Source organism: Martes martes (assembly GCF_963455335.1).
Source record: "Martes martes genome assembly, chromosome: 18".
NCBI classification, from domain to species: Eukaryota; Metazoa; Chordata; class Mammalia; order Carnivora; family Mustelidae; genus Martes; species Martes martes.
Window position 1 is genome coordinate 31,996,441 of NC_137906.1, and position 21,352 is coordinate 32,017,792.

General features: G+C 42.9%; 1 protein-coding gene across 3 annotated transcripts in view; it reads left to right on the plus strand.

Moving 5' to 3' along the window:
- Nucleotides 1–21,352, plus strand: part of TXNDC11 (thioredoxin domain containing 11) — a 59,399-nt gene that overhangs the window by 12,890 nt on the left and 25,157 nt on the right. For 2 of the 3 annotated variants that reach the window (XM_080831022.1, XM_080831024.1), the window contains exons 4-5: nt 1,835–1,964; nt 11,081–11,174. In XM_080831022.1, coding sequence (XP_080687148.1) covers nt 1,835–1,964; nt 11,081–11,174 — 224 coding nt within the window. The remainder of the gene's footprint in view (nt 1–1,834; nt 1,965–11,080; nt 11,175–21,352) is intronic. The other variant, XM_080831023.1, reaches the window with a different exon arrangement.

A 21,352-nucleotide genomic window follows, 5' to 3' on the forward strand; every position in this document is an offset into this window, starting at 1 on the left:
TCCCAGGACCCTGGGATCATGACCCGAGCCAAAGGCAGAGGCTTTATTTAACCCACTGAGCCACCCAGGAACCCCCGTCTGTGTGTTTTTGTTGTTGTTGCTGTGTTTGTAATGGCTTACTTACTAGTGGCTGCTTAGAGAAATTAATAGACTTTCTATATTGCTTTTAAGTAGATTCCATTTTTTTTTTGCTCGTATTGATAACCACTCACTGAGAAAGTTTATTAAAGGTTCTGAGGCAGGGAGTGGTTTCTTCTAACGCTCTGTTACAAGGCTCAGCAGCCCTGGATCAGCTTGTCCTCTGGTCGTGACTGTGGTGTGTTGGTGAAATGTGTTCTACACCTACATTCTAGAGATCTTCTCAACTTCTACCAGTCACTGGGATCCTTCTAATGACACTCCAGGAGCCTGCTTGCCTGAGTAGATGGGATTTCCAGATTTGTTGCCTCTTTTTTGCCGAACGAAATAAGTTATCCGATGATTTTTTTTATTTCTTCCTTTAATTTTTAAAAATATTTTATTTATTTATTTGACACACAGAGAGAGATCACAAGTAGGCAGAGAGGCAGGCTCCCCACCGAGCAGGGAGCCCGATGTGGGGCTCGATCCCAGAGCCCTGGGATCATGACCTGAGCCAAAGGTAGATGCTTAACCCATTGAGCCACCCAGGTGCTCCTTGATTTCTTCCTTTAATTTAAAAATTGTTGGTGGCTGATGGGGTTGGTGGTGGTGGTAATTTTTAAACTTACGTAAGTCTTGAATTGATAGAGATGTTAACTCTGTCTTCCAGCTGTGCATGTAGAGCGCTGTTTTTACTTTTTTCATGCTAACATTCTTTTGTTTGGCATCATATTTTCAGTGCACCCAGAAGAATTGTGTGTATCTCATCCCATTATATGTGTGTGTGTGCGCATTTATGTTAGCATATAGTATTGGGATCACAGCATTTATGGAATTCTTTACTATGCTCTGTTTATTGTTGCTATTAACAGGAAGCTTAATGTCAGTTTCTGTTTAGACAAAAGGATGGTTATGGAGTTACTAAATTTCACCTTACTCCCCCACCCTGCCACATTCCATTCAGTTGTATTTGAGCAGCGACTACATTGTGCAAGACTGAAGAAAGCCATGTGAGGATTCTGATTAGCTTATTAGGAGGGTCACTGAAAGTCGGTGTTATTTCTTAGCAATGCTAAATCGTATTCCTGTGTATCCTTAAGCACACCTGGAAGGGAAATAAGATCATTTTTGCAGGTCCCTAACTTTGTCCCTTCCCATAATCTTTTTTTGTTCAAGTAAAGCTTTGAATAGGTTTCAGGTTATTTAGTGATCCTTTGTGTAAGTGCCTGTGGGAATATTAATAGGTAATTGTTAGTAGGCCAGGGGCCAAATGCTCAGCTTGTTTTTTATTTCAGAATGATGTGCAAAAGAAAGTCTGCCCCCCCCCCGCCCCGCCCGCCATCGATTATGTAGTTAAGATCCTGGAATCCGTTAGCATTTGGTCAGTTGCCAGGATCGCCTTTCTGTTTGGTTTTGTTTTTTAAAGAAATATTGTTATGAGAATTTTTCCTTTTCCCCCCAGAGGCTAGAATGAATGTTCTTTGAAATTTAGTTTGCGGTTGAATTAAGCTCACAGGAGAGTCGTGGCTGCTTGTGCCACCTGGCACATGAGATGCCTATTCTCAGGCCCTCCATTCACCTCCCGGGACACAGAAGGCTACTCACCTGTGAAGCAGTCAGGATCGTCTTGTGGTTGATGATTTCAGTTGTACGTTACAGGTTTAATGCATGGTGTATTATTTTTATTTTTTTATTTTTATTTTTTTGGTACTAGTTTTGGACCAATCGAATACAAAGGCCCCATGAGTGCTGTTTACATTGAGAAGTTTGTCCGCCGGGTGATGAAACCACTTCTCTACATCCCATCTCAATCAGAGTTACTAGATTTTCTCTCAAACTACGAGGTACCTGTCTTTCATATCTCCTCCCATCCCCAAGGTTTCACTGGGTTGTGTTGGATTGTGTATATTGGAAGGGTTTTTTATACCTCCTGATTTACAGCGATGAAAAGATTACATTAGAGATAAGCCCCAATTAAATGCTTTTTGAGATACTTGATCATAGGGATGGTTTGACCAAGTGAGTTTGAAGAGAATAGAACACTTATAAAACCTTGTGAATTTTTTGTTTGGGAATTTCCAAGACTTTCAGTCTGTCTTATGATGAGCTTAGAGCATGTAAGAGTTAACTTACAGGTTATATGCATCTGCAGATTCCTAAAAATTTTATTTGACGCTTTATGGCATGTTACTACGGAATAGTTGTTTTTACTTGTCCGCTGTAGTTTAGCTTTAAAAAAAAAAACTGGGAATATGTTCCCTTCTGGTTTATAAAGCGCATAACCCTTTCCAGGTCTTATTAATGGAAAGATTCCTAACATGGCTTCTCTGCTGCTTTCCCATCACCAGCTTCATCTCCTGATAAGTTATTTTTATAGGATCTTCAGTGTGTGTTCAGGACCACTTATTAATGAGAGGCCAGTGTAAAGCTTAAAATAATCTAAATAAATTATAAGTACAGTTCCACAGAAAAACTCAATGGAGCAATTGTAAGTCATACTTGGGTACAGCAAGTAAAAATGATACTTAGACACAGGACTATAGGTACCTGAGACATAAACCCTATGATCCCGGATCTCACTGAGGGTTTAGTGATTGTGACTGGGTTGGATTTTACCTTTTGCACTGGGGAGAGTTTATGCAGATTGGACATGAATTTCTTTCACTGGGACGTCATTTACAGCTTTTCAGCCATGTTAGAAACACTGTGTGTTAACTGTCTGTAAGTTCTCTAAGCAACAGTGTCACTGTCTAGTTATCCTGCTTGTAAGTTCTCAAGTGTACATTAGAGTGAATGTGTCCTTCCTCTTACGTGGATACAGGATGGATTTCTGTGCCCTTCACAGGCTTGTCTCTCGTTATGTCGGGACAAGCTGGCAGCTGGGAACCACCCTGGGGGCCTGGGCCTGGTCCCTTTGGCAACACTAACTCCTTCTGTGGCGAGGGCCAGATCACTCACCTGCGTGGCATCAGGGCACTGGAACAGGGGATTTAACTCTTAGTTGCCGTAGTTGTGTGGTAAGTGGATGTTCACGTAGGTTTGCGTAGATGACGGGGTCACAGAGGCAGTGGAGCAGAATGGTGAAGAATCAGGAATTGGACACTCAACTCTGTCACTTGTTAGCTGTGTGGCCTATGGGCTGCTTAACCCTTTAAGCCTCCGTGCCTTCGTCTATAGACAGGGATTGAATAAGACATGAAAGACATGGGACACTGTGCCTGGATTTACTTGAAACCCTCTATTTTTTTTTCATTACATTTTCACTCAGTTTTTCCTAAAAAATAAAGGGAGAAATGGCAGAGGAGCAATGGCACATCAATAAACACTGTATGTTATGTGTTTACCCTTTCAAAGAAACGTATGGGAAAAAGTTGAGATCATTTGGCCTTGTAATAAGAGCACTGAAAGGCAACTTCAGTATTTTCAGCCCTGTTGGAGATTTGTATCCAGAGTTCTGAGCCAGTTGTTAGCAGGGGACATGTGATCCAAGGGGTAAGTCTCGGCTAGGACTTTGGGGGCCTGGATATTAGCCCTGACGTAGGCAAGTCTCTGACTTCTGAGTTTTGCACAGATTTCTCATCTCCGAATGTAGGGAATTGGCTTATGTAATCCCTCCTGACTGTTTTGGCTTCCGTGAGGTTTAGAGGCGGAAAGAGGCAGGAAGAAGAAGGTTCGTCAGTAATTGATTGGGGAAGTTGTTGTTGTTTTTTTGCGACAATGCGCGTGAACATCCGTATCAGAGCTCTTTCTGATCTTGTTTTGTTTATGGCCTCCGTAGCGTCTCTGTGGTTGGGCCTGCAGGAGAGAGGCGAGTTCCCCTTTATGACTGAGCAGCAAGGCTGGTTTCCTACCTTTAGCCTCTGCATTTTCTGAATCTGCTTGTCAGCCGTGCTTTCAGAGATGATGCTCTGAGTTTGACACTGAGCTCCCATCAGACTCATAGATGTGCTGGTCACATTACAGAAGGTTGTGTTTCGGTGGCCCGCTGAGTTAGAATGATGCGCAGCAGTGTTTAGACTCCCTTGAAAGTAGGACCAAGAGGGTGTGGCCAAGATGGGACCCTGTATGGCCTGTCAGCCTTTAGAAGGCTTCCTCCTGAAGTGGTAGATAGCTTTTATCGTGTTAGTATTATCTTTCACGGGGCTGCTTCTCACTGAGATGAAATTGTCTGGTTGGCAAGAGACAATATTTGATTAATGGTGAAAGAACTCGGGAGGCAAGCCCAGCGTGGCACTTGTGAAACCCTTCATCTTGTGAAACATACCGACACTGCCTAGATGGTCTCGGTTTCGTGCACACTCTCTGTAAGATAACATAATGGCGAAATTCTGGATCCAGAAATGAAACCCCCACCACGGCTTCGAGAGTCGAATAAAGAGGAGAGGTAAAGGAATTTTTAGAGGCCCCACTCTAGAGCACAGTATGCTTCTGGACATTCCTCTGAATTAAGGTTTCCCAGCCTCGGCATTATGGACGTTGGGAGTCAGGTAGTTCTTTGGAGGTGGGGCTGTCCCACATTTTGCAGAATGTTCAGTAGCATTCTTGGCCTCCACCTACTGGATACCAGTAGCACTTCCTCCCCGCGCACCCCCCAACCCCCGCTTAGCTGTGACAACCAAAAATAGCCAGGCATTGCCAGATATCCCCTTGGAGGACAAAATAGCCTCATTTGAGAACCTCTGTTGTAAATTACTGTTTTCCCAAATGAGGCCTTAGGAAGATGCTTCACAGGCGTTAGTACAAACACATCTTTTTTGCAGCACACAGAATGCCACAACCTCATTGTTGCAAGCTTTTCTGCTCATCACAGTGGCAGAGAGAATATGAAAATCAAGCAGTGCCTTGACTGGAAAATCCTAGAGCGTTATCTCTGGGGGACTAGAGACAGGAATGAGTTGTATGGTCATCAGTAGAGCTGTCCGTGATGTTCAGCCCTATAATCAAATTGTTACTGCCCCTCCCCGCAAAACGTGCTTCCTAGATATGTTGAGGATCTTGCTAATTTAAAGAAATCTTACTATAGAAGGTACATCTTTTGATCAAGAGCCTTATCTCCTAATTTATATTTTTTTTAAATAGGGATTTCAGTATCAAGTGTATTTAAATTTAAGTTTACCAGAATTGGGCTAAAATAATGATTTCATGTTTTTGTGGCACTTCTGAGGTTTGTTAGAATGGCACTGCTTTTTGCTTATGTCTCTAGGTGTGTTTGTGACACCTTGAGGAAATGCATTTGGTAATTATCCCCTCATTAAAAAAACTATACTGATAATTGTAAATTAATTAATCCCTAATCCACTTATTTGTGAGCAGTTTGGACCATCATAAAATTGTGCCATTAGTGTTAGTTACTTGGGAAGTGATGATATCTGAAAGTAATAATTTTTAACATAAATTTTTATTTTACTATGTGTATCCTGACCATATATGTACATATGCTTATGTTGCTGTTTTAAAGAAAAATGCTCTAATTTTATCTTGGTTTGAATTTTTTTTAAGTCCTACAGATGAATCCTTCCAAAAGCTTCTTTCAGATGATTTGTTATTGAATTACCTAAAGCAGTAAAATGTGTAAACCAGTGTAAAACATTGTATTTGACTTGCTCTCTCAAACCTGCCCAAACCCATTTGCTCATCATTAACTCTAGTTTTCTATATGTAGAAGATGACACCGAGCCCGGATGCAATTTTTAGGAAAATGATTTTGCCTTTGATTTATGGAATATCACAGAAATACATTGCAGGGCAAATATTATAAATATTTGTTTCTGTAAATTCCAGCATATTTTACTCATTATTAGCCAACAAAGAATGTGTAAACTGCACTGCAAAAGTGCCCTCCAGTGTTCACGTGCTTTTGCTTCTGATCTTCCTAATAGCCGTGCGAGATAGAAATGATGGGTCCTTCTGAACAGAGTAAAAGGTGGGGGACACCAGGCGTATAATTTAACCCTCAGTGGAGACTGGCCTGTAGCCCAGGGCTTCTGGCTCCCCAAATTCTCGCTTGTATCCGAAGAAATGTTGAAGGTCTTGGAGTTGAAACTTCACTGTAGATCTAGAAGTTAAAACATTGGGCATTTAACTATTTTATGTCATTTTTCAGCCTTTCTCTTTCAGGATAGAAAAATTTTGAAGGTGCTGGCTTCTTAATTTGACTGTAACTTTTCCCCCTTCATTTTTAGGAATGGTTTTTAAGAATAAATAGTAATTGAAGATAGGGCCATGGCTGTTGACCTGCTGTTAAAGCAGCAGGGTTTCACCATTTCCTGTTATTGATTGGGTGTTCAATGTGTGATAATCACAGTATCGAGGCAGGATAAGGTCTAGATTTTTCTTCTCAGAGATGCACTGAAATCATATCTGCTTTGGGGCACCTGGCGGGCTCAATCAGTAGAGCATATGCCTCTTGATCTCGGGGGTTGTAAATTTGAGCACCATGGTGGGTGTAGAGATTCTTTAAAAATAAGTAAGTAAATAAATAAAATCATACCTGCCTCATAGCGAATGCAGCTAAAAACTAAGTAAACTTGCCAGTGGATACTGTAGAGGGAGAAGAAGAGCTTGAAGTCCTCTTGTTGGAAACCATGTTAAGAAATGCTACTTTCTTCATTCATGCCGACCATAGAATCCCTCTTCCTCGAGGATTCTTCCTGCCTATTTAAGATACAGACAGGAAAGTGTCATTTATTACTTGTGGACAACACAGACAAACATATGCCAGGGTCGTTGTTATTTTGGTGAGTGTTGAGTCAAGTGGGCAGGAAATAGCATTCAGTGATGAAAATGTCACTTGCAAAGTCACGAGTTCTATGACTCTTCTCATTTTAGTATTTTCTTAATTATTTGACTTAGATATCAGTAGCTTCTGTATCAATAATGTTTTCTTTTTTATTTTTTAAAGCACTTGACAGAATCATCTGATTTGTGCCTTGTAACCTACCCACCAAATGCCAACAGTATTATTTAGAACATTTATCTTGTATTTGTAGCTAAAATAGTTCCTAATTCTTATCACAAATTTTCTGTAATTTATCCACTTAAGATCAGTGATTCTGCATACATCCATTAATTTATTCTTAGCGGTTTTGGAAAACCACGTTGTTTTAAATTGAAGTGGGATGGGGAAGAATCTTGGGAATCTTTTGGAGGGGAAAGCAGGGGCTTAGGAAAATTGCCAAGTGATAGAAAACCTGAGCCTTTTGGAGAAAAACCTAGTAGAATGCCTGGCACCTGTTGTTATCCTGTTGTTTGTTAGTGAAAGTCTGCTCTGCCTCTGCCAACTCATAGTTTTAGAGCACTGTGAATTAGACAGTTTTGAATTTTCTAGGTGTTTGTTAACATCAGTACAGAAACACTTCAAGTGCCGTTGAGTAGAAACACCCCGAGGTCACTGTTCTTCCGGCCACTAGAGGGTGTATACACCGTCTGCTAAAATTCAAGCCGCGCTGCAAATGGTGTTCACTTAGCGAAGAAATATTTTATGCTGACGAGGATTTGCTGGCCTCCTATAAATAGCCCGTTTCCAGCCCCCTCATTAGAGCAGGTGCTGAATATACTGTCCCCCACGGAATGGAATTAAAAGCACGCAAACTGGGTCAGGTTGTAAGCCGGTACTCCTCATGTTTTATTCTTGCTAAATTGTAGGAGAAGCTTTGTGTCATTTATCTTTTTGTCTCCATTCTGTCACTTGTTAACAAATGTTTGTTTTGTGCCTGCTCAGTGCCAGGTACTGTCTGAAGCGGCTATGTAGTGAGGAACTAGAGAGACCCTCTGCTTTCTGGAGGTAAACACTGAGATGAGCAATAGACCGGAGCACAGACAAGGTGCAGGGGGTTGAGTCGTGTCCTCCCAAAATTCCTAGCTGCCAGGAACCTCAGAATTGGCCTTATTTGGAAATGGGGTCCTGACAGGTGTCGTTAGTTAAGGATCTCGAGATGAAAGCATCCTGGACTTAGAGTGGGTCCTAAACCCAATAACTGGTTCTGTAGACGAAGAGGAGAGGACACAGACACAGGCCTGAAGGCCCTGTGACACCGTGGGCAGACACGGGAGGGATGCAGCCACAAGCCAGGGACTGTGTGGAGCCACCAAAAGCTGGGGAGGAGGCAAGGAAGTGTTTTTCCTCAGGGCCTCCGCAGAGGGCATGGCCCTGCTGCCCTCCTGATTTCGGACTGCTAGCCTCTAGGACTTGGAGAACAGATTTGTTGATCGAGACCAAGTTCGAGGTAATTTGTTAGGGCAGCTCTAGGACACTAATGTACAAGGTCATTTCAGATCAGTGCCCAAAGGGAAATCAGGGAGGGTGATGTGGTAGGCACAAGGGCAGGGAGGGATGGTATAACTGTTTCAGAAGATAGGGAAGCCTTCTCTGAGGAAAGGCTGTTGCAGCAGAAACTTCCAGTGAAGCCTGTGTGTGACCAGCCCTGAGGAAATTTCGAGGAAGGGCTCCGGGAGGAGGGAACAGTAAGTTAGAGGTCTAAGGAAGACTCGGACTGGTGGAGCCGGAGCAGACGGCAGAGTGGTAGGAGAGGAGGTCACACAGGCATCCTCCTGTCGTGGGTCCCGAGTACACCTGACTGACCAGTTGTGTGCGGGCAGTTGAGCTCCTGTGAGCGCTCCCCTGGGGGCCAGTTAGGCATCCAGGAGAGTAGACCAGTAGGCCACTGGGGGAGGAAGACCTTCACATGTTGGTGAGCATCCGAGTCAGGAGGCACAGCCTGTGTACGGGCAGGGCTTCGGCCTGCGTGCCCTGCCGGCTCATCTGAGAGAGCCTCACAGGTGTGCGAGGGCGGGACAGTGTCGTCTGCCTGGTGGTGGGCCCTGGGTTTATTTGCTGCTGAGCAAACTGTGGGCCTGGACCTAGAAAGGTCCTTGTGCGTGAATACGCACTTTCTTGTCTGAAATACTTTGTTTTGTTCTCAAACCTGCCAGTTTTCAAAATTTAATACAGACCACTAATGGTATTATCAATATTTGAAAAATAACACTTGAAATAGACTTTGCGTGCTCCTTGTCTTGGGAATGGCTAGTTTTTTTACAGTTTCTGTTGCTTTGTACCATCCCCTGAAGTTGTTGATTCTTACGGTCTTCATTTCTCTGGCAGAGAGAAGTGAACATAACCTTGCAAATGAGATTGTTTGCTTTGTAGTTTTTATGGGATTGCTTTGGCCACACTGCTTGAAAATTGCAAAGCCTGTTGTCTTGAAGATGAGGCTCCTTCATCCCAGTTACAGAGGCACTTGAAAAACCGCAGCTGCGAAGCTGTCAACAAGAGTAAACCCTTACTCTGGGGCGGTGTGCACAGAGGACCCCTGCAGTCGGTCCGCCTCATACTCGTTTTGAAACGTTGAGTTTGGGTTTTCCTTGAAGACTCTGAATTCACATTTCCCTTCCTTCCATTACTGGGTGTACACGTGTGCATATGTATACATGAGACGTGCAGCTGTACCATGTGTGTAGACAGGTGCACGCTCCTGGGCCCTGTGTCCCTCCTGTTAACGTGAGTGGGAAGAGGGCTGACATTGACCTCCTTTAATTTTTAGCCACGGAGCATTTCTTAATATGTGGGGTGAATTTATTCTACTTGATTTTGGTTTGGAAGATTGGTCAGAATTTAAAGAAACTTGAATGAGTTTGTTGTCTTTCTGTTGTGTTCATTTTTGTTATCTTTCATGCCCAATTTAACTGACTGACTAGAATGTCTAAAGATTTTTTTTTAGATGTTAGGATTAATCATTCTGACTCTGTCAGTTTCTAAAAACCAGTTGATTTATTTAAAATTGAATTTTAAAATAAGCAAGTGCTTTAGATTTGAAAGAGTGTGTGTTCCACTACAGATCAGATCAGAAATTTCCTTTTTTTTTTTTTTTTTGCGATATACTGATGTAAAATTTTACCAACAGATTAAATTTCTGCTTTACCTTTGGGATCTGTCTTTGTCCCAGTGATCAAATCAGCTCAGTTACTTATTAAGAGCGTGTTTTAGGGCCAGAAAGGAGTCTTTACATTTGCCTAGTGCTTTATCAAGCTCATTCTTCTCAATAACCCTGTGATGAAATGTCCCCATTTGCCAGAGAAAGAGACTGAGGCTTCCCATTGAAGCGTCCACCCAAGACCATTCAGCGTCAGACTCCAGGCCCAGCACTCTTTCCCCAGGGATCTCACAGTTTGGCTTTTTGGACAGATATGATTATCTCAGACAGAATTTGTGCCACAGGGCCTTCAGAGAAGGAAGCAATTATCCTGACCTGGAAGGCAGACTATGTCTGGTAGGGGACAATTAATTGGTTTGGCAGAACGTAGGAGTGTTCTGTGCTAGAGCTTAGAGAAATGGTATGAGCAGGTGGAAAGAAGCTTGTGGGACTGGGGGAGCAAGAGGGTAAGAGTTGGGCCCTCTGCAGACTGACCTGACCAGAGAGGAGGGTTGCCATTGTACAGGATGTGGGGGAGAAATGCCCCTGGAAGGATGACCGTGAACACCAGTGGAGCCAACCTCATTTAACCTGATTTCCGTAAGTGTGAAGGCATGTTTGGTGTGAATGGGAGGAAGCGATTGAGGAAGAAATCTGAGAAAGGTTACGAAGAAATCACTGATTTCGTTTACCTGGAGACACTTAGATAAAAGGCATGAGTACTTGAACTTGATGGTGAGGTTTCTAGTCAGAGACCTAGGAGAACTGTGCTCTGAGGGTGGAGAGACCCACTTAGGGAGAAGGAAGGAAGTTTCAGCTCTCAGTGCCTCTGGAAACACTCTGTGTTTCCCTCCCTTACCCTGCAGGTTGTGTAGATGGAGGGAAAGCTCTGTCCTGTCCCACAATTTTGTGGTTAGGCTTCTTAAAAAATGAAACACAACAAATTGCAGTTGCCAAATAATAATAATGGCATATCCCGATTTAAAATATTCCTGTGACACAGTGGCCGCCGGTCCCTCAGTCACCTCATTCTGCTCTTGTTCCCACAGCCCGGAGTCCTCGGCTACTTTGAGTTCAGTGGCTCGCCCCAGCCTCCTGGTTACCTGACCTTCTTCACTTCAGCGCTGCACTCGCTAAAGAAAGGTAAAAGTGGTTCCTATCCAGACATTAGTACTTGCAGCAGACGTGTGTATATTGTTACCTTCTTTTACGTGTGTTACCCTTATGATTACATATTTTAGTTGTCCCAATTCTTTTTCTCTGTATGTATATAAAATATACTGTTTTGTGTTGTGTTGGCAAACAAAACACTACGCCATCTCAGATACAGTTTCTAAGATGTTTAGCCTTTTAAACTGTAGCTTGATCATTCTGTGTCTGCAAATATGTATTTTATGCCTGAAAATTTAATATGCCATGATCTCTTTTTTGAGTGTATAGATACAAGTTGTGGTCAGAGTTTTTAGTGGTTATGTTACCAGTTGGGTATACCATAATTTAGGAATACATTTCCTTTGGGAAGTAGTTTTACAAGTATAAGAGTCATGTTACATTACAGTATAAGCATACACACACACACACACACACACATATATATATATAAAATTTTGTTTTATTTTGTTTATTTATACTTAAGTGAATCATGTATTATTTGAGGTGCCTACCTTTTAGATGAAACATGTGTCCTGCCCATCTTTTCATGTTGTTCCATGTTCTTCTCTGTACCAGTCATGACCTCCTGTCAGTTTTCTGTTGGATACACTTTCATCTGCTCACTTGTCTGTGTCTTCTGTTGCTGCGCTGCTCCAGGCCCCTTCCCCGGCCCCTGGACTAGACCAGTGGACCCTCAGCTGGTGTCCCCTCTTGCCTCTTCTTCCTCACATTAGGGTCTGTTCTCCCCATCCTCTAGGGTCCAGCTCTCTACCTGTCAGACCCTAATTCATCCTACAGTGTCCGGTCAGATACCACTTCTACAGTTTGCCCTGATCTCAGTTGGGTATCTTATCAGTTCTCATTCATAGCACTTAACATACATTGTATTTATGTATGAAGTTATGAGATTTGTTTTAATGTCTGTCTTCTTCCTCAGACTGTGAGATTTCTGAGCGTGGGGCCTGTGTGTCTTCTGTAAGTGCCTCTTCCTCCAGCATCTGGCGCATAGCAGGGTTCAGGCACTCTTTGCCAAGTGAGCGATCAGATTGATGGCTGTGTCATCTTTTCCCCAGTAGATCAACCAAAAATACATAACTGTCCTTCTATTACTGGGTATTAGATTGCTTCCATTATTTTGCGGGGAGGAGCATTAGAGTAGTATACCAGTACAATCAAACAATCATATGACTGGCCGTTTTGAGATAGACCCTGTCTTAGGGTTGTATGGATAGAGTATCTACTGCGTTTGTGTTTTTCACCTTGGGGACATCACGAGAGGAAATCAAGTTGTCACATAAGTATGTGTCTGTCCACCTGAAGGACGCTGAGCTGCCCAGATTCAGGTGACTACGAAGACTTAAAGTTTGAATTTTGAAAGCAGCATACCGCCAGCATAAAAAAGCTTAAGAAGCCGATACTCAGAAATGTTCTTAGAAATGAAAGCCCCCTCAGAGATCTCAAGTGAAAACTGTGTGTGAAAGGCTAGTCTGCAGTCACCCACTCATTGACCTCATGGTAGTGTTCAAGTTCTTGAGTTGCAGAGGACACTTCGGGACGATGGAAGGATGTGTTATTATCTGGTTAGCTTGTATTGTGTGCTAGTGATTCTTCTCAAATTACTTTTTCATTCAGAAGTTTCCAAAATATTACTTCTTTTTTGGAAGAACTTTTCCAAGTACAGGATAGTAATCTTTTCTCCCCTGTTTTTTACTTTCTTTTTTTAAGCAAGGGAAGGTGATAAATGGGTAAAAACTATTTGGAAGAACAAAGTGAACCTTTTTGGTCAAATCCCTAATACTGACAAATGATCCCAGGCAGTTTCTTGTCGGAATAAATCTAGTTTCTGATTACCTTGACTACATTTCTTCCCTAGCTTGTGACTCTAGTGGGGTCTGGTAAAATCCTTCTGTATATGAACTTTGCAAGAGCTGAGATTCATTCTGATTCATCATTTTTCACTTCATTTTTGTGGGTAAACTCTCCCTTAAATTTAATGAAGCACTTTTAGAGGAAAAAGACAAGTGTAGAATGATGACTTTCCATACATAATATGTGCACTAAAATCTTGCTTTGAGCATCTGGTTCCGCCCCCCCCCCAACTTTCCTTTCTCATACCCAGAAGTCAGACAGTATTTTACTTGTGAATAGTAGATGTTTAGTAAGAGAAACGTGTGCACACTTTTTTTTTTAATGTTATAGTTTGAAATGCAAATTATAGGTCAGGGTTGTGTTTAGATCGTGTGCAACAAATTTAAGCCTAAGACACATTTGCCTCACTTAACAGTTGCTTATGGAGAGCTTACCTAGAGAAGTGCTTGGTCTGTTGTAGAAAGCAGATGCCCTGGTTCAGCACGACACAAGTGTTTACAAAATGAGCCTCTCTTTGCATTGCCTTAATTTTTTTTAATTGTCTTAGAAATAGCCAGGACAGTCTCTGACATTTGTCTTGAAGCCAGCTGGCGTCGGTGGACAAGTCTTCTGAGAATGTACTGACGTGAAGCCTCATGTCTGGGTGTGGGGAGTGTGCTAAAAGAGTCCATGCCTGCCTCAGAAATGCGTGAGTTCAGTTCTAGGATGTGGTTCCGTGGTGCTTTGTCTCTCTCAAGACCGTCTCTATAACATTTGATAACTTTTATACATTATCATATGGAAAATTAAGGAAAATTGGCTTTCCGCCTGAGCACTTAATACTGACTGCTTTCTCTTTTTGTGGTTTTAATTGTTGCCTTTCATCTCGGTTGTCTGGGTCCTTCGCCCCTGGATCGCAGTCTTGGTGCTGATCTGTCCGTTGACAGGGGCCTGCCTGTTAGGTGATGTGGGCGGTGCCGCTTTGTCATATTTCTGTCCACTATTTTCCTAGCTGTGTTACTGTCACCGTTTGTTATATAGCACTTCTGTATTTTCGTGTAGTTTAATCTGTGGTTCTTTTTCTTGATTTTTTTTTTCCCTAAAAATCTGATCGCTAATTAGTTCATTTTCTTTTTAATTTTTAAAAATTGTTTAGCACTTCATGCTACCTGGATTTCCTCTGGCTTTTTTCACATACAGAGCACAGTAGTTTTTTCCTCCCTTTCTTACTGGCTAATCAGCACCATTTACAAAATAATGCTTCCATTTTCCCTCATCTTGGCAATGCCGGTTTTATCTCAAAATACTTCACATGTAAGCGGGTTTGTTTCTATGTTTTCTTTTGGTCTAGGTACCTCTTTTTGTATGAGTAAATATAATTTCATTTCTTGCTTTGTAAGTTATTATAATCCTGGTAAAGTCTGAACATTGCCTCCCCTAAGTCTTGTGTCCTATGGAATCCTCTTTTATATCATTTGGCTGGTTTTGGTAGCAATTGTATTAAAGGTGTATATTGACTTAAAGGTGATGGATGTCTTCCTAACATTTCGCCTCCATTTCTAGGATTGCAGCATGATTATTCATTTATTCAGACCTTTTAATTTTTTATAATAGGTCTTACACATTCCTCATTAATGTTTGATCATTTCAAAGTGCCGAATGATTAATTGTGGGCCAGCAGTCTCTCTGTGTGTTTCAGGATTGGGAGGGAAACCAGTCTCTTGGAGTTCTCCCCTCTCCCCAGACTGCAGAGCATCTTTGAACCTTTCCACTTTTGATCTTGGCAGGCAGGCTTTCTTTTTTTCCTAAAGAAAATTTGGTATAGGGGTCAGTGTTTTTAAGTTGCTTACTGGATTTTTTTCCATCTTACGCCTATTTCATTATTTGCTATAAACGTGTTCTGGTAAAATGTTGTTATATTCCGCTGTGATTCAGTGACTTTTTAAAAAAGATTTTTTGTTTATTAGAGAGAAAGAGTGCCCTCGAGCAGGGGAAGGAGGGAGAGGGAGAAGCAGACTCCCTGCTGAGGAAGGAGCCTGATGCGAGGCTCGATCCAGGAACCCCAGGATCATGACCTGGGCTGAAGGCAGCTGCTTAACCTTCTGAGCCTCCCAGAGACCCCTGATGTAGTGACTTTTTGAAAAAAGAAAATTTGCAACCAATTTCAGTCCTTTTTTTTCCTTTGGCCTACAGGAGGGACAGAGTGCTGGCTAGTGAGGGAAGCCGTGGTCTGGGAGATGGCACTGCCTAGTGTGCACCCTTTGTGTGCCAAGGACAGGAGCTATAAACTTGAAGAAAATATTGAACTCTTCTTTGTGTGAGTTTGTGTATCTGTAAGATTGAAGGTGGTGGAGAGAATAGTCAGTGATTATTTTATGTAGCTACATCCTCTGTACGATACTTTGTGAATAAAGTAATAGTGTTCATGTCCGTAGCAGCTCAATTAGCCGCTTGGTTGAAAGCACTTTTAAGTATCATGTATGTTTCCTTAAAGAATTCTATACAAGGTATTGTATAACCTGACCAACCAGTGGACACAGGCCTGCCTTTGCTTGTACTTTCTGTTCCTATGGCATGGTTTTCTCACTGTGGAGATGACTGTATACCTTTCCCACCAGGATATGAGCTGCTTTGTTCAGATAATATTTTGATTGAGTGCCTTGAGGCCCAGGTTTTATCCTCCTCCTCCTCCAGCTTCAACACCCTGCTTGACCAGTGTTGTAGCTAAAAGGTTGAATGAATGACTATAATAAAGGCACTTGACCTTGAAATTGCTCAAGTGAGAGCGATTGGAGCAGTGAGATGTTAAGCCGCCTTGGATTCCTTCCCACCACCACTTCTGTTGCCTGGCCTTGCTGGTTCCTCAGACCAGAGTGTAGGCATCGCTCATGACAGGACTGCGTGGGCCCCTGCCTAATGCATTCTTCTTTCTCTACCTTTCTGCCTTTCTGTCCCCTGACACTGGAATCCTAATGAGCTGAACTGAAATTTCATGGTACTTAAATGTTAACCTTGAAAATACACTGAACCATTAACTAAGGATGCCATTTCTACTTTCTTCTGCCACTGTTAGGAATTCCTAAAGTTAGTTGACTATGGAACTTTGCGGCATTAGTTTTCTAAGGAACTCCCTTTGGGAACTACAGTTGTAATGAATTTTTTATTTTATTTTATTTAAAAAAAATTTTTAAAAAAGATTTTACTTATTTATTTGACACACACACACACCCCCCCCCACAAGGAGGAGGAGAGGCAGGCGGTGGGGGGGGGAGCAGGCTCCCTGCTGAGCAGAGAGCCTGATGTGGGGCTCGATCCCAGGACCCTGAGCCCAAGGCAGAAGCTTAACCCACTGAGCCACCCACGCACCCAGTAGTGAATTTTGTAAAAGAGGAATTTATTAGTGGAGGAACCGCTAATTCCAGTGTAGGGTCGCCCACTGTGCCAGGTGGCATCTGGCAGAGCTGTGTGTTGCTGGTAGAATTAAGTCCAGGCGCATACAGAGCACTCCTCCATATCCTTATTCATGAATAAAGCTTTTTCTGGAGCGCTTTTCTGTTAGCTCGTGAACTTTTTTTTTTTTTTTTAAGATTTTATTTATTTATTTGACAGAGAGAGATCACAAGTAGGCAGAGAGGCAGGCAGAGTGAGAGGGGTGAAGCAGGCTCCCTGCTGAGCAGAGAGCCTGATGTGGGGCTCGATCCCGGGACCCTGGGATCATGACCTGAGCTGAAGGCCGAGGCTTAACCCACTGAGCCACCCAGGCGCCCAGCTTGTGAACTTTTATGTAACATCAAGAAGTCCAGAGGGGAGGATTTTCTTATTCTGTAAGTGACAGACATTTTTAAAGGTACTGAGAAAACAGGGGACTGATTTCTTAGATAAGTAAGGTTCATTCTGAGATTGGTTTTTTTCCTGAGTTCCTGGGTCTAACTCTTGAGAGTTTGGATCAGGCATTGGGTTTAACAGTTCTCCGTGAATGAAGCAGGTTCCAGGATTACTTGTTTTTCTTGGATAATCACATTCATTGTCACTGTACTTGTAGAGGGAAATCTTTTCCTAGCTGTCTCCTTGAGTTCTGAGGCCCTCTGGGGACTGATTAGTACACATTAGAATAAGTATGTTAGAAATTCCATGCTTTTTGTTCTGTGCCCAAAACTGACTTCTTTGTGATGTTGCTGTCGTTACAGCAAGATGTCCCCATGTTTCATAGGAGATGTTTTTATTCCCCTTATGACTTATCTCTTAAGCCTTCTAAATGCTGCTAGAGAAGAATTAAGGCCAAAGGCACCCCGCCCCCCACTTCAAGTTAGAGTCAGAAGCACGACTTACTGATTGAACAGACATTTGAAGATCTACTGTGTGCTCCAACTTTGAATAAAACTAGTTCCCCAACATGTAATACCACCAGATAGGATGGCAGACAGGTAAGCTTACCTACAGGCAAGTCTGGGGACCGGTTTATGCCAGGTTGTTGGAGTGTGGAGGCGGGTCATTCACATTAGATCACTGACCGCTCAGAGGAGATGGTGCTGGCGTGGGGAGGGTTTCCCAGGAGAATGAGGTGTTAGCCTTCGGATAAGTGCAAGCAAGGAGAGAGAAGATAGAGAGGGGCTGGGAAAGCAAAAGGTATGTAGGAAGCTCAGAATCAAATTTAGTCATTTATAGATACTTTGATTCTTTGAACCTGTGTATTTTAAAAATAACGCTATCTTTACTTTCTGTTTTGTGATATTTTCTACCTTTGGAGGATTGTCCTTTTTAGGATTGTGTGTGTGTGTGTGTGTGTGTGTGTGTGTGTGTGTATCCTGTTTCTTAAGGGTTTTTGGTTTGCGTGTTTGATGTTTTGAAGCTAAGACTCTAGGCAAAGAGCCAAAAACATTAAAATCTTTAAAAACTCTCAGGGATCACCTTCTATAATAAAGTCACAAGCTTATAGTGAAACAACTCTGCACCAAACCCAGTTCTGGCCTCTACTTCACCACTTTCTATATAAAGCTGAGTATGGTAAGCTGATACTAGGCTGAGCCTTTCCGGGAGTCAAGCCCTTTATCTGCATGATCCAGTCTTCCCTCTTTGAAGTACGAACTGTGAATATGGCCTTGTGACTCTCTCTGGTGAGGAAACAGGCTGTGAGGAGGCTGTTAACTGACTCGAGGTCACTGGGGTGGCTCCCCAGAGATGCCCGTGTTCTAATCACCAGAACCTATGAATATAGTACATCGCATGGCAAGGGACAGTTGAGGTTGGGTGAGGAATTGGGTTGCTGATCAGCTGACTTTGAGAACGGGAGATTATCCTGGATTATCTGAGTGGGCCCAGTATCACCAGGAGGATCCTTAAAATTGGAATTGAGAGGCAAAGAACAGTGTCAGAGTGACACAATTTGAGAAGGACTTGTCCAGCCCTTGCTGTCTTTGACGGTGGCAGGGGCCCCAAGCCAGGGAGCGCTGGCTGCCTGTGGAGACTGATTCTCCCCGGAGGCCTCCAGAGGGAACACGCCCTATGGACACCTTGATTTTAGTCCACTGAGGTCTGTTTTGGATTTATGACCTCCAGAACTGAGAGATAAACATAGCTCTTTTTAATCTACTAAATTTGTGGTAATTTTGTGACAGCAGAGGTAGCAGACGAATGCAGTCACATACGAGCAAACGAGGAGCTGGGATAGGAACCCAGGACCACGTTGCTCCCGTTTACTGCTCTGTTCTCCACGGATGTGGGGCAGGGGACGGCATGGTCATTCCTGCCTCCTGGTCTTTGCTCATGATATTGCTTTAACTAGATTGCCTCTCCCTAGTTAATATCCACCTCCCTAATTTTCCAGTTTATAAATATTGCTTCGCTGATAGAATGTCTGGCACATTACGGACATCAGATGGAGATTTCCACGCCACCGGTCCTTTCCTGGAGCTCCTGCTGCACGAGGTGGCCATGGCATCACTTAGCGACTAGCATTGTTTTCTCATTTCCCCCTGAACTTCATTAGTATCTTCCTCACGGGAAGTTCCCATAGGCCCGGACTGAGTCCCTTAATAAGTCATTTTAGTATCTGGTGTCCTGTGTGACCGTGGCCTACCCATGACCCCTTCCAACTGGTCTTCAGGTTCTCTGTCTGGAAGATAAGGGAGCTGTGCTCTAGTCGCCTCTAAAAGACACTTCGGTTTGAAAATGCACTGGCCCTTGGCTTGTTTTTGTAGGCCTGGGAGGTGAGAATTGCTTTTATATTTGTTAAGGGTTGTTTGCAAGAAAAAAATAAAGAGCGCGTTACCTTTGTGCTAGACCTTAAGAACAGCCTTAAATGGGGATGGAGGAGGCGTTTGTAAACGGATGGCTTTCTTTGCTGAAGTCTTTCCTTCCGTGAAGGTGTAAAAACAAAAAAAATTTTAATCGAAATACACACAAGAGAAGTACTTGATCATTTTCATACCGTGCTTTGGTGAAATGGCAGACGGTGTGAGGGATTTACTGTCACGTTGGTGTAGTGACCGTGCATGATTAGCTCTGCGGTTTGTGTTCCCCTGAAACAATGTATTTGGAACTACATTTCTCTCCTCCCTGATTCATAAGAAATTAAAAGTCCCACTGAAGGAATTCTGTGTTTCCTTAACATTTAGCAGTGTTGTGGCCAGCACCAGAATGTGCATGTTGTCTCTGTGGTGCCCAAATGCCAGAAAAGTTTCTGAATAATTGCTTTGTGCTTTATATTAAGAATTTTGAAAATATACAAACCAGAGTCACAGTTCTGGTAACAAAATGCAAGTAATTGCTATAGTTCATGTGTTGGAAACAAATATTTCTGTGGTCTGTTAGGTTTGTTTGAAGGTTTTTTTTTCATCTGGGTGAATGTATTTAGTATTGGAAATGTGGGAAGTCATCCACTGAGGAATTACGATTCACTGCATAATGCTAAGTAACATGGGAGGGGGTGGTTACCCTTTTTGTGTAATCGTGTTGTTTCCCTTTTTCTGCCTTGTCTAAAACTTAGGAAAGAAGAGTGGGAAAGCAGAAGTTCATAAAAATGGCAGAGTATAGAGTAAAATGGGGATTGTTTCCAGGAGGGTGCCACGATGCAGGTTTGCTTTTTGGAAATGTCACTACTTCCCAGGGTAGAGAAGTGAAAGACGTTTTCCCAGGGCGTCCGGGACTTCTTAGCCATGCTGATTAGAAGCCACGTGACTTAACCCAGTGGTATTTGGTTTTGAAGTATCATGCTTTTTATTAGCAGTTCTCTTCATGAGTATTTTTCTTGACCTGATACTCCGTTTTGTTCCCTGGTCCTAGAGAGATTAGCTCACACAGATGTCTCCTGGCTAGCACATGGCTAGTTCTGTTCTAAAAATTTCCGCACTGCTCGGCTGCACCATTTCTCATCATTCTTTCAGTGTATCCTTGGCCATCTTACTTTGCAGTACACCGAGTGCTGTTAGCTTCAGGCCTCTGAGAGAGAATTAATTTCAGAAGCTCAGCAGTTTATACTTAGAGGCACAAGGTCTAGGGACCCACCTTTTCCTTTCTGAAGGAGAGGAGGGGACACACTTTTTTGTTTTTTAAAGGTTTTATTTATTTATTTGACAGAGAGAGAGACACAGTGAGAGAGGGAACAAGCATGGGGAGTGGGAGAGGGAGAAGCAGGCTCCCCACAGAGCAGAGCACCTGATGGGGGACTCGATCCCAGGACCCTGGGATCAGGACCTGAGCCAAAGGCAGATGCTTAAGGACTGAGCCACCCAGGCACCACCACCCCCCTCACATTAACAGTGCTCATTAGCTGTATGTTGCTGGTGGCTACCATGTAGGACCGTGCAGCTACAGACATAGGCCTCATTATCCAAGTGTTCCAGGGTAAAGCAATTTTTTCTTGAGCTACTGAGTCTCCTGCACACACATCCCTGAGTTAAATGGTTTCAGATTTGTGTTCCTGGTTATATGTTAGGTGGTGAGTGTGAGTTGTGTAATTTTGCTTCAGGCAAATTTATTATTTTTATTATTATCATTATTATTGGGTGTTTTTTTTGTTTGTTTGTTTTTGTTTTTGAGAGAGGGAGAGCAGGGGAGAGTTGTGTGCGCATATGTGAGAGCCAGGTTGGGGGGAGGGGCAGAGGGAGAGACAGATTCTTTTTTTTTTTTTTTTTAAAGATTTTATTTATTTATTTGACACAGAGAGATCACAAGTAGGCAGAGAGAGAGGGGGAAGCAGGCTCTCTGCTGAGCAGAGAGCCCGGTGCAGGACTCCATCCCAGGACGCTAAGATCATGACCTGAGCTGAAGGCAGAGGCTTAACCCCCTGAGCCACCCGGGTGCCCGGAGAGACAGAGTCTTAA